At 48.2% G+C, this 12864-nt stretch overlaps 1 protein-coding gene across 1 annotated transcript in view; it reads right to left on the minus strand.

Annotated features, from left to right (window-relative positions):
* LOC146177837 (vitamin D 25-hydroxylase-like) overlaps positions 1-12864 on the minus strand; it is an 84034-nt gene that overhangs the window by 24577 nt on the left and 46593 nt on the right. Inside the window, exon 4 of the mRNA XM_084581693.1 lies at positions 6848-7038. Within this exon, the coding sequence (XP_084437819.1) occupies positions 6848-7038 (191 nt within the window). The remainder of the gene's footprint in view (positions 1-6847; positions 7039-12864) is intronic.

Genomic DNA, 12864 nt, shown 5'->3' on the forward strand with positions numbered 1-12864 from the left:
TTCTTTTTTGCCGACTTTGATATTTGAAAGTGAAATCAGAAGTACAGGGGCGATGCTTCTTGTATCCCGGGGGGGGGGGGGGGGGCAATGACACGGTTTTATGCACAATGTTATTGCCCCCCCCCCCCCCGGGATACAAGAAGCATCGCCCTGATGCTGGAAATGAGAAAAGAAACAAAAGACGATGCACGGAGGGCAGTTGATCGGTGCGCAGAAAGAGTCAACACTATTGGTCGTAATACGGTTTCACGCGGACCTCGTGGACCACCTCAGGTAGCGCGGAGCGTCAACACGTTTTAAATCCATCATGAGCGGCTCGTAGGTTAGGTCTCCAACTGGTCTTACCACTTTGTACGGGCCAAAGTAACGACAGAGGATTTTCTCGCTGAGGCCTCGTCGACGTACAGGAAACCAGACCTAGACACCGTCTCCAGCTGTGCACCGTGCATCAAGGTGTTGGAAGCTGTATCATTGGGCATCGTGGCGTTGCCGGTTCTAAATTCGAAGCCTAGCCAGCTGACGGGCCTCTTCGGCGGGGTGCACAAAGGTGTAAACATGAGCTTGCTGGTTGTCGTCATCTAGATGAGGTAACATGGCATCAAGCATCGTGGTCACCTCACGGCCATGGATTAGATGGAAAGGTTTTTCTTCGTGAGAACACCATCGCGCACATATAACGATGACAGAACACGCTCGAAAGCTCTTGGAGCAGTTATACATGCGCCGTTTAAATAATCCATCTTGTGACGAAGTTCGGAATCTGCAGATTGTCTTTCAGCGAGGCACTCTGCGTTGATGCATTTAACAGTGTGACGTCATCAGGAATTTTATCTGTGGGGGAATCTACAAGGGCACGCGAGAGGTAGTTGGCGTCCGCCAGCATGCGGCCAGATTTCTACGTGGCAGTTATGTCGATTTCTTGTAATCGGAGACTGCATCTTACCAGATGGGCTGACGGGTCCATTACGTTCGCGAGCCAACATAGGTTATGGTGGTCAGTAACTACTTTGAACGGTTTTCCATAAAGATATAGCCGGAATTTCGACGCCACCCACACAATGGCTAGGCATTTTTTCTCTTTTGCAGAGTGGTTCGATTCTGCTTTAGATAGACAGCGACTGGCGTAAGCGATCACACGTTCTTGGCCGCCCTGGCTTTGAACTACAACGGCGCCCAGGCCTATGTTGCCTGCATCGGTGTAAGTGCTGTGATGGCGTTTTCATCGATGTGAGCCAATATGGGAGGTGCTTGTAGGCGGCGCTGAAGCTCTTGGAATGCTTGTACCTGTGGTGTGTCCAAAGTGAAAGGCCTGTCTGTCTTCGTCATACGTGTTAGGGGCTCGGCCAGTTGAAGAAAATATTTAGTTGAGCGCCGGTGGTAAGCACATAAGCAAATAAATCGTCGAACAGCTTTCTGGCCTTGGGCGGAGGGAAGTTGGCAATAGCTGTCGTTTACTTTAAATCCGGCTGGACACCAGCGTGGCTTACGACGTGCCCCAAGAACGTTTATGTATTAAGAAATTAGCGCTAATATTTGGACGGGGACAAAAGGAAAGAAAACAGACACGAGGACTGACAAGCGCTGTCGTTTGAATTTGAACTTCAAAGAACTTGAGCTCTGTGTCAGCAAAACGACATTTAAAGTAAGGCCAGAAGATGTTATGGCTTGCAAATCAGTTTTAAGGCGCCGACGGTGAACCTCGAACATTGGAGCGAAGACCAGAACATCGTCAAGGTAAATGAGACATGTCTTCTACTTGAGATCTGCAAGTATGGTGTCCATAAGCCGTTGGAAAGTAGCTGGCGCAGAGCAGAGATCAAAGTGCATAGCCTTAAACTCGTAAAGCCTATCCGGAGTAATAAACGCCGTTTTCTCTCGGCCCTCTCATCTACCTCTATTTGCCAGTATCCGGATTTCAGGTCCATTGAAGAGAAATATTTCGCGGAGCAGAGACGATCCAGAGCATCGTCAATGCGTGGCAGAGGATATACGTATTTCTTCGTAACTTTCTTTAGCTGGCGGTAATCCACACAAAAGGGCAGCGTACCATCCGTTTTCTTCACAAGAACGACAGGTGCCGCCCACGGACTCCGCGAGGGCTGGATGACATCGCGAAGCACCGCTTTAACTTGGCGGATGATAGCGTCGAGTTAAGTCGGATACACTCGGTAAGGCGACTGTCTGATAGGTGGCACGGTATCATCCTTAATAATGCGATGCTTGACGAGATCGGTCCTGCCATCACATGAAGAATTGGAGATGGTGTCCTGATATCGCTGGAGGAGCTCGTTCACTTGGCGATGTCTCAGTTGAGAAAGTGCAGGGTTAACATCGAAGTGTAAATCGATGGTAGGCCTCTCCACCTCGGTTAATGACAGCGTCGCCAGTCCACCGCGTTTCGAACGTGCGTGATACCGCAAATGTGAGCCACTATGGTCCCAATGCTTACATACTAGTGCTCAGCGCCAAAATGCGCGAGTATACTTCTTCAAGGTGAACGACTTCTCTGGCTACAGCAAGGCTACGCTCGAAAAGCAAGATTTGTTTGTTCTTCACGACACCTTCAAAGTTTCGCAGTATCTTCGCAGCCACAGACATCATTACACTGGAATGGGGCGGAATACTGACGTGATTATCAAGAATATACAGTGCTGTCTGTCACTCTGAAGCATTGTGCATTGCGTTCTCAGTCGATAAGGTCACTGACTTAGTGTGCAGGTCGATAACGGCTCCATTTTCTGCTAAGAAATCTATGCCAAGGATGACATCGCGGAAACACTGGGCAAGTACGACGAAGGTTGCTAACACGTTTCTTCTTGCATTGCTACCCTAGAAGTGCAGGTACCTGTCGGCGTGATCAAGTGACCTCCGGCAGTACAAATTTGTGAGCCTGTCCAGGGTGTAGTCACCTTTTTCAGAGTGGCGGCGAAAGACAGAATGATCGGCACCAGTATCCACGAGCGCTGTCACGTTGGTTCCGTCCACTAAAATGTTCAGGTCGGCGGTTCAAGCTGTGGTGTCCTCGGAACGTCGAGGGGTCCAGTCAAGGCTGCGGTATTGCACTAGCTGATTTCCTGTCGTCGGCGAACGGGAGCGCCGAGGAAGCGGAGCAATATGAGGCGCGTCGCGTTGCCGTGAAACGGTGTGACCATACGGCTGCAGCGGTGGAGGAGCTTGAGAATTTTGTCAATGAACAACCTTCCCTCAAAGTATTGCAGCTTCTAATTTTCCCGATGCGGGCTGGGGGAGCGGACTCGCGTCAGGCCGGCATTTAGACGTGTCTGCGAGGCGTAGTGGCACGGGGAAGGCGACCGGGAGTAGCCATAGTACGTGTCAATGGCAGGGGGCCGTTCATTACGCTACGGCTCTCGCGTGTCGGCGCTAAACCCCGGCAGACCCATTCGTCGGCAATAGCGATTGCGGAACAGGTGACCAGCCACGCCACAGTTGAAGCAGATCGCGAGTGCGCCAGATGTCGCTTTTGCGTGGACGCACCTGAGGAGGTCGAGCGGGGAGGTGCTGGATGAATGTATGCAGGGGCTTCTTGGTGCTGACCGGGAGGTAGGCAGTACGACGAGCGATGGCGCCGTAGGTCATGGCCTGTGGTGGTAATGTCGGTATTGGCTCTCGAGAGCAGTGCCTGGTTCACCTCTTCGCGAACCATCTTCAAAAGGCAGGAGACTTAGAGGGGGGGGGGGGGGTGCTGCTGTCGAAAATAGTTTTTGCAGCTCCCCGCGTACGACGGCCAGTATGGTCTGGCGGAGTACGTCAGTGGTACAAGTGTCGGCGATGGCAGCAGCAATAGGATGGATGGCCACTTGTAGAGCTTAGAACGCATCTCTACCGCCTTTTCAATGATGGTGGACTCTACACAAATTATCCGATCGTCTTGGGGGGACATCGCACTGATCCAACGAAGATCGGTTGGTTTATTCTAATGTAGGGCATGCAGCTGGGCTAGTTGGTGGTGGTTGTCGAGCATTATGGTGTCGCAGCGCTGGCAGACAAGGACAAAATAACGGGTTTGTGTGTGTCCCTCGTCTTTTTGTCCTTGTCTGCCACGCTGCGACATCATACTTCTTTAATTTCGCTTATGAGGTAGCGACGTTTTTCCTCTTCGGACATGTTTAGATGAGCGCGACGAAATAGCCTTGCCATGTCCTCAAAGTAAGCGAGAACTTCTCGTTAGGGAGCTGAGCTCTCGTGTGTAGGAGCAGCTTGGCGCGTCCTTTGCGAAGAACGGTGGTGAAAGCTCGCAGGTGGTGGTCCTTGAAGGAACTCCACGTTGTGATAGTAGTCTCATGATGTTCGAACCATGTGCGAGCTGCACCGTCTTACGAACAAAATACATGCTGCTGTTTCTGGTCGTAGCTCCAGCGATTGTACTGGGCTATCCGCTCAAATTTATCTAGCCAGTCTTCCGGGTCGTCGCCTGGAAAGGCTTGGAAGGAGGGTATCTTCTGCGGCTGCTGCAAAAGGAAGGAGAGCGCAATGGTATCTACCTGCATCATTATGGGCGGTTTTGTTGCCGCAGATGGTGGCAATCTCGCAGTGCGAGAAAATTGCAGAGGTGCGAATGTGGGCTCAAGGCCTCGAAGCAAGTCAGCTACACTGATGGGTAGGTGCAATCTCGATGGTAGGAGATCCCTGAGGACTGGAATCGGCTGGTTGGAGGTGTTCGGAGCATGGGTTGCGTTATCCAGCACCTGCCACCAGATGTCAAGGAGTGAAGTCTAGTCAGAAGTCAACGCGGGACACAAGCGTCACAGTGCACTGAGCGGCAGAAAACAGGCAGGCCCGCCTCAACGGGAGAACTTCGGTTTCTTCGCCTCGAGGAGGCACAAGCTCGCGATCGGCGCTGAGTGAAAACAAAGATTGCACCGAGTCAATATTGCTACGTGGCGGCAAGCGATGACAACAGGACAAGAGAGGACCGAGAGAAGATGCTCGATGGTCGTGAGATGACGTTTAATGAATCTGTGTGCGGGCCTAGCGCGCGCGCACCTGCTTGCGCCACTGCCCTCTTCTTCCTCCTTCGTCCGTAACATGACCAGGGACCACCGAATGATCGTCCCGATCGTAGACGAGGAAGTTTACCGATGATGATTCTATGGCATGATGATGGGCGTGTCTGGATGCTTGAAGAAGAAGAAGTAAGAATAGAGCGGCTTGCCGGCACGATGTCTGATGCGTGGGTGATCCGCCTCCCCTGGAGCTGTCATCCATCCGTCACCAGAGCCCATGGGACCGATGGCTCGAGGTCACGTCGGGCGGCTTGGGCGGGGGTCGTGTGTTTGTGTCCATTGGTTCCTTCGGGTCATTTGGGTCTTTCGGGTTCTTCGTCTCGGTTCTTGCTGGTGTGTCTGTTCTCCTTGTCTTCAGATCCGGGCTGGGGTGTGGGCGGTGGTAGTTGGTCAGGTCTGGGCTTGAAGGGCTGGGGCGAAATGCTCGTCGATGTCCCTGGGCCCTCGGTCGATGGTCCCGGCTTACAGATGGCGTCGATGCTCCAAAGCGAGGATGGGATGACGTACTCCGCACCTCCAACCAAATGTTACGTGGCGGCAAGCGATGACAACAGGAGAACAGAGGACAGAGAGAATCTGTGTGCAGACTTAGCGCACGCGCTCCAGCCCGCGCCACTTCCCTCTTCTTCCTCCTTCGTCCGTAACAATATATCAATAGCGTTAAGAATATTCTAATTATAAGCAACCTTCTAAATTCTGTAATGGCCTTGTATTGATTCTGCTACGCTGGACTGAATCTTCATCGCTTGGCCTGCAGTGGAAGGCCTAGTGATCTGGGCGTCAAAGCTGCACAGAATGGTTTTCATACAAGTTTTTTCTATATCCTGTTTCACTTATTTTGAGCGAGCCAACTGGAAAGACTGAAAGCTCTTCTTGGAACGCGTGGCGTACTTCCAACACAGAAAATTGTTCTAGAGCGGCAATTCGAAATCTAAAAACCTTAGCTCGTTGTTAGTAGAAAATTTTCTGCCGTCTCATAAGGAACAAAATTGGCTGCTCTGCTGTCTATAAGCACTGTTTTTGCCTTTCCCTTCCATTGATGGACTTTTATTTTTTGCTTAAAACAAAAATGTGTGCAACCAGTTTCTTTTGTCGATGCGATTTCCACTTTCGGTCTATTTCCTGCTAAGATAAGTGCGTATTTGTCTGCCGCTGGTCTTTTGAGGCTACCCGTGTGTTTTCGATGACTTCATTAATTTTATTATTCCACCAGCTTCACTGCCAGATCTTGCCTTTCGAGTGGCTTTCAACTTTTCCTTTTTTATTCCTGGTATTTATGAGTAGTTCTAGCGTATATATTCCCACTGTGCCATTGGGATTTTCTGTACTGCTTCATCTATATGTTATGCTATTACCGTCATTTCTTACTTGCTAAACTGTGCGTTTCCATTTTGTCTTTCCTGCACTTCTCTCTTAAGCAGAGCCGCCAACTGCGGCTAATACGATTATGATCACTTACTATGATGTACTCTCCCTCTTTGTGAATCTCCATGTTTTTGAGCTTGCTATAAATTCACTGCCACATTGTACAGTAGCCAATGGTACAGTAGTCAGTTTACAATAACTAGGTTGTGTCTCACACACGTGTAGAATTTTTTTATTACGTTCCATACGTCTGTATATATATATATATATATATATATATATATATATATATATATATATATATGGAACTTTATGTAGGTGTGATTGTAGATTTCAAATTGTGGTACTGATAATTAGTTCTCTACTTCGTTGTTAGCGCTCTGAAGGTTCTCTCGGGGACTTTCCTCGAATGCTTCACCTTCTGCTAGGTTCTTAATTCTGCACTGCGAGGCACTCACCGACGGAGAAAATATGTACGCTGCTTGGACGCGTCATTGGCGTGGATCCGTCAGGCTTCAAGAACCTGGAGGGGTCGAACTTCTCCGGTTGTTGCCAGCGCTCCTGGTTCATGTTGGCTGCCCAAAAGTTTGCCAGAACCACGCTGCCCTTAGGAACGAAGTGGTTGCCAAGGTAGGTATCCTCAGAAGTGCTGCATGGAGAAGGTGTGCGAGATCTGATAAATCCTGAAGTTTGCGTCCACTATAATGGTTGCCTGATGGCTAAAGTAGGACTGCTGCTACGAGGGTTCTCTACCTCTTACAAGCTACCAAAAATATGTCATGGACAAGATCAAGACAAGGAGCTGTAGATTAGTTGGTATCTCAGTGCTGACAAACATCACAAAAATCCGGCGGCAAAAAGATAAGCAGTTGTTAAACGCGGTTAACACAAGTTCGACAAGTGATACCTCTGTCTTGCCTGTTGCTCACAGCAATGTTCAGCCGACATCATGGCGCACCTATCATGTTATCTGTGGCGTTAGTGAGAGCTAATACGTTTTAAGGTTAAAGCTCCTTAGTCATTGCGTTCGAAACCATATGCGTTCCATAACCATGAGGAAAATGTGAATGTTAAAGTACGCAGCCCAGGAGTTTTCCTTATGGCATATCGTGAGACAAGTCAGCAACCCTGCAACCTCTAGACCAAGAATTATTTAGGACAAGCGTTTCTATTGCCTTATAGAGATTTGAAACGCTAAAGTTGAAGGCGCATCTATGGGATGGTTAGAAAAAAGTTCGATGGAATGTCGATTATAGAGATTTGAAACGCTAAAGTTGAAGGCGCATCTATGGGATGGTTAGAAAAAAGTTCGATGGAATGTCGATTCTTGTTCAAGGCTATTCCTCCACTTCTCATTTTTTTCCCTAAAACAGCCTTCAACCGGCTCGAACGATGGTGTTCACACGCCTGCGTATAATCACACAACTTTCCTCTGCGTTTTTTTGAATAAAAACGCAGTTGAACAGACAACGACACACAGACATAAGGCACCCATAAACACATGTAGACAAGAACGATGCTGGGCTAACAACTAATTAGTCACACACGCGAACTGTCTTCTTTCTTCCCTTCATCTGATTGCAGCTAACTTCTTCACTCAATCTTCTCAACGTTCCACTGAACTTATGGCCTGTAAACATATGTGCTAATACTTCATTCTTACGGGGCAGGTGCGATGCGAATAGCAGCAATATGGACATTGCGCTGTATTTATCGTTCATCATGGTGGAAAGAAAACAGACAAGCTCAACGCTCCCCTCCCCTGATTATCGCGTGTCATTTTGAGCTTTGAGCGCCTAATTGTACGCGCTTTTTTCTTTTTCAGAGTTAATCGATCGCCATTGACATATTATTCTTTAATAGCGATGACGGCCCAAAGAAAAAATGGTGATCAGAAGTTCCAAGTCAGTCTTTCTCGCTTTGGCTTTCCCATTTTCATATGCACGTTGTTTAGAGAAAGCCGGTTTTGAATTTTAAAATGATTTAGTTTTAAGGTAAACAGAAGTTTATAGGAAGAAACAGGTTTATTAGTTTAACACGTTGTATGTGTCTGTCTTTCTTGTTCTTGACCGTGTTCCTATTGCGCTGTAGCCCTCCGTAGGGTTACTAGTAGTCCAGTTTTCGAGAACAGGTTAATAAAGAGGCGGGAAGGGTTGACGGAACGAAGAAACAGAGCTAACAGATAGGACGAGTGGGAAGGTGAAGCAAACAAATGCGCCTTCCCACTCGTTCCGTCTGTTAGCGCTGTTTCTTGGTTCCTTTTAGCATGAACCAATCAGCCTGACAAAGCCCGGCCTCTTCCGGGAATGGTTGCTCTATAACGGGCCTAGGGCTCACAGTAGCAAAAGCGATACGTTTGGAAGCCTATAGTTTATCCGGTGCCAAGCTCGCGAATACAGCCAAGACAATTAAGCCATTCGTTGTTTATATACATTTGCCCTGGTCCTGTATACAGGCTATGTCGAAGGTGAGGGGCTACAGATTTACTTAGCATGGCAGATGCGACACCACACCTCGATATAAAAGTGTGAACAACAGCAGCTGCAACAAATAACTTCCAGAAAGAACGTAGCTATCGTGAGCAAGGTAGAAGACATGATGAATGCTGGAACATGGCCACGGTCAACAAAATCGAGGTTAGTGAATATAAGTGAAGCCAATATCTGTTACGAAAAGACTAGCTTCCTTAGACAGCCTTGCGCAGTGAGCATTGGGAAAGTATAAAACAAGGTAATAATCACATAATGCGCGGGACGAGAAAAGAAGAAACGTCCTGTTTCGCACAATTTTTTTGGAAGTCCTAGTCGAAAAGTATTATCACCGTCGTTAGTATCTGTTCGCACGTGCAGCTTCAGCAAGAATTACAAAAAAGTAATAATATGTCAAGTGGCGCCATCTGTAGCATCAGTAGCGAGCATTCTGAAATGACGACAAAAAGCTAGCACTACGAAATTAGGATACTATCAGCTGTTGCTGCAAAAAAAAAAAAACAATACGTACCAAAGATGTGTCACATCAATTACGCCTTCTCATGTCTAGCAAAAAGACTTAGAGTACAAGACAATTGGCTAGGTATCACCGCCATTTCAACTATCAAACAAATTAGGTTAAGACCGAAAGAGCGCAATTACTTTAGACGAACCGATTATGCCGCAAATATCAGTGGTCTTTGTTGTCTAGCAGATATCGTAAAGATCGAAGTGCGTGACTCAGGACTCATTATTAAATTCTGTTTTCGTTTTGTTTTCTCGCTTTCATATTTTTCTTCCTTAAAATATAGCCGTTGGATTTAGCACCTCTCAATATTTTCCCAGCCTTCCTCTCCTATGCACCCAATCACGGTTGCCGAGAAACGAAGACTGACCTTGTGTGAGGGCTCTTTCCGGTTTATTGGACTCCCACCCTGTACAATAAACCCCTAATACCCAAATTTGTGCTCATTTCAAGCCGGAATTTTCATTGGCTCTTTTGTGGCGCTATAATAAAAGCATTTTTGGAAATTACAACTTTGGCGAAGAATGTTAGCCGGTGAAATGATTCACTAATTCCTAATGCCTACATTTTAAAAAGTTGAAATTGGGGCGTTGTCTTTCTGATAGATTTTTAGACGATCATTTGTAATGGAAAATGCAGCTCTTAGAATAACGAGTTCCATCAGCGCGGTGGTTGAACAAAACTCGCCTATCTCACGTCGCATGTGGTTTGCTCCGAGCATCGAGCAAGTCATGTCAAGCTAGCTATCAGGATGTAATTTAGTCTCGCATGTCACTTCACGCGCTCCCGCGTACTCGATCTGGCTGTTGAAACTTGCGTTTTTCTCTCCTTTTTTTGCTCCCTTTGTGTAAAGTGTTCGCCTGACACTAAACAGGCACCTACAGCAATTTATGGCCGGCGACAGCTCCTCCCCGGGCCACCCTCTGCGGGATGCCATGGGAGAGGGGCCAACGCCGGGACAATCGGACCGCGGACCCCTCCGACCGGAGGGAGAAAAGAATGCGGGCAGACAGAACGAACGGGGAGCCCCATCGATAAGCATGTGTATTTCCGAGCTCTTGCTCCCCTCTTAAAGATGTTGTATTTGATTCTCAATTGTTGTTGTAAATAAACGAAGTTATCTTAAAACTACAACAGCCGTAACGATTTGAATCAGTTACAACAGTAAAAACAAAACTTTTGGTGCCGAAACCCGGGAACGGAAATCAGGACTATCGACCGGACCCAGCGACTAAACGACCAACGACAGCAGCGACATGGATGTTCTGAGGAAAAAGAGAAAGACCATCAGAAGCCAAGCGACGCGGCTGACCAAAGAAACGGACGACATCTTGGGCGCTGAACCACTACCCACCATCGAAAAGGTGAGCGTTCTCATCGAACGTTTACAATTGGTGAAGCAACAGCTTAACGATGTGGATGCGGCAATAGAACCTACCGTTAAAGAAGATGAAGCAGAAGCTGAATTTGAACAAGTCATCGAATATAGCGACAGAGTGACCACCTGCATCTGCCGTCTAAAACTGAGAAAAAATGAAGCTGAACACGCAATCAGGACTCCAGATATCCGGAATCAAGCTTCAATTGGTACCAGTCCCGCGGCTCAGAAAATTAAACTTCCGAAGCTGGAACTGGCAAAATTCGACGGCAAGCGAAAAAACTGGCAGTCATTCTGGGAACAGTTCGAGGTGGCAGTTCACAAGAACACAGATCTTTCTAACATAGATCGCTTAAATTACCTAAAGACGCTGCTGACAGGGGAGGCCAAGACAGCTATCGCCGGACTGCAAGCATCAGGTGATTGCTACAACGACGCGGTCGACATTTTGCAGCAGCGCTTTGGGAATCGGGAAGCGTTGATTCAAGATCACATGCAAGGCCTGATTGATGTGAAACCTGTGGTATCTGCGAAGAACGTGGCGGCCTTGCGGCGGCTATATGATGATGTACAAGTTCACATGCGGGGACTCAAGGCGCTGGGCATCGACGAAGGTGGTTACCAGGCGATGCTGTATCCCGTCCTTCTCCGTGCTATGCCGAAGGAGTTGATCCTGGACTTTCATCGCACATATGCTGAGGCCCACAAGGCAACAGCGTCAACGATGAGCGATGATTCTGGGTCAACGAGCTCGCCATCAGACCCCGCACAGGTGACGCCTCTGCAATCTCTGCTGAGGTTCTTCCGCTTCGAGCTGCAGAGTCGCGAGAGGACGATGGAGGACAGGCCCGACGACACGCATGGTAAGCCTACTTCTCATTTTGATGGGCAGAAGACACAAAATCAACGAGGGAACTTTCACCCTTCTTCCGCCTCAACCCTGCATGGCGCAGCATCCTGCATGGAATGCGTATTCTGCAAATCGAAAGGTCATGACAGCCAAGAGTGCCAATCGAAGATGACAGTCAAAGAAAGAAGAACGATATTAACAGCGAAAGGCGGATGCTTTCGGTGCACGAAGCATGGACATCGTTCAAGGCAATGCAGAGTCAATATCAGCTGCAAAAAGTGCAAGCGCAGACATGCGACAGCGTTATGCGACCCTGCAATCAACGAAGCCGAGAACGCACGGTCGGCCAACGAAGGGGTGCAACCAGTAAACCTGCATGCTTCAGGATCAGAAGACCCCAGTCACCGCACCGTCCTAATGCCAACTGTGACAGCCTTGAACAAGGGAAGTAAATCAAGAAAGGTTTCCCGAGTCCTCTTTGACAGCGGCAGTCAGAGAACATTCATTACAGAAGACTGCTCTAAAAAACTTGGTTGCAAATTGCTCGGAACAGAGATACTGTCGATTGGAATTTTCGGAGGACAGCAAAAGCAGCGCACATTCCGGCGCGTTGAGGTGTGTCTATTGGCAAAGGACGATCCGAAAACTCAATTCAAATTTGAAGCCTTAGAAACGCCTACAATATGCGAACAGGCCATTCCTTGTCCAGATAAGCGAATTATAGAGACTCTCCACGAGCTTTCTTTGCCACCGGGTGACGAATGCTGTTATCCCAATACAGCAGGGATCGACATTCTGGTGGGCTCAGATCACTTTTGGGAGTTTCTAACTGGCAAGGTGACGAAACTGGGCGACAGGCTAACAGCACTCGAAACAGTGTTTGGCTGGGCAGTGCAGGGGCAAACGTCATTCCCCTGCAAAGATATCACTTGCGCCCATGCAGTCGTGCTAACTACGGTTGCAGACCAAATAGTTGAGCCTGTTTTGAGGCGTTTCTGGGAGTTGGAAAGCATTGGAGTCTCCGACACACAGGAAGATACCTCCGACAAGTATCTCTGGGAAGGCTTTACCAAGACCGTAAAGGTTGTTGATCAGCGGTATGAGGTGAAGCTTCCTTGGAAGGAGCAAGTCAATCTTCAAGATAAACGAGCAGTAGCAGAAAAACGATTCCGCCAGTTGAGGAAAAGACTGAACAGGACGCCTGCTCTAATGAGTGAGTACGATGTCGAAGTGCGACGCTTGGTGACCGAAGG

Source organism: Amblyomma maculatum, chromosome 10, assembly GCF_055883805.1.
Source record: "Amblyomma maculatum isolate TAMU_Amacu chromosome 10, ASM5588380v1, whole genome shotgun sequence".
In the NCBI taxonomy this organism is placed as follows: domain Eukaryota; kingdom Metazoa; phylum Arthropoda; class Arachnida; order Ixodida; family Ixodidae; genus Amblyomma; species Amblyomma maculatum.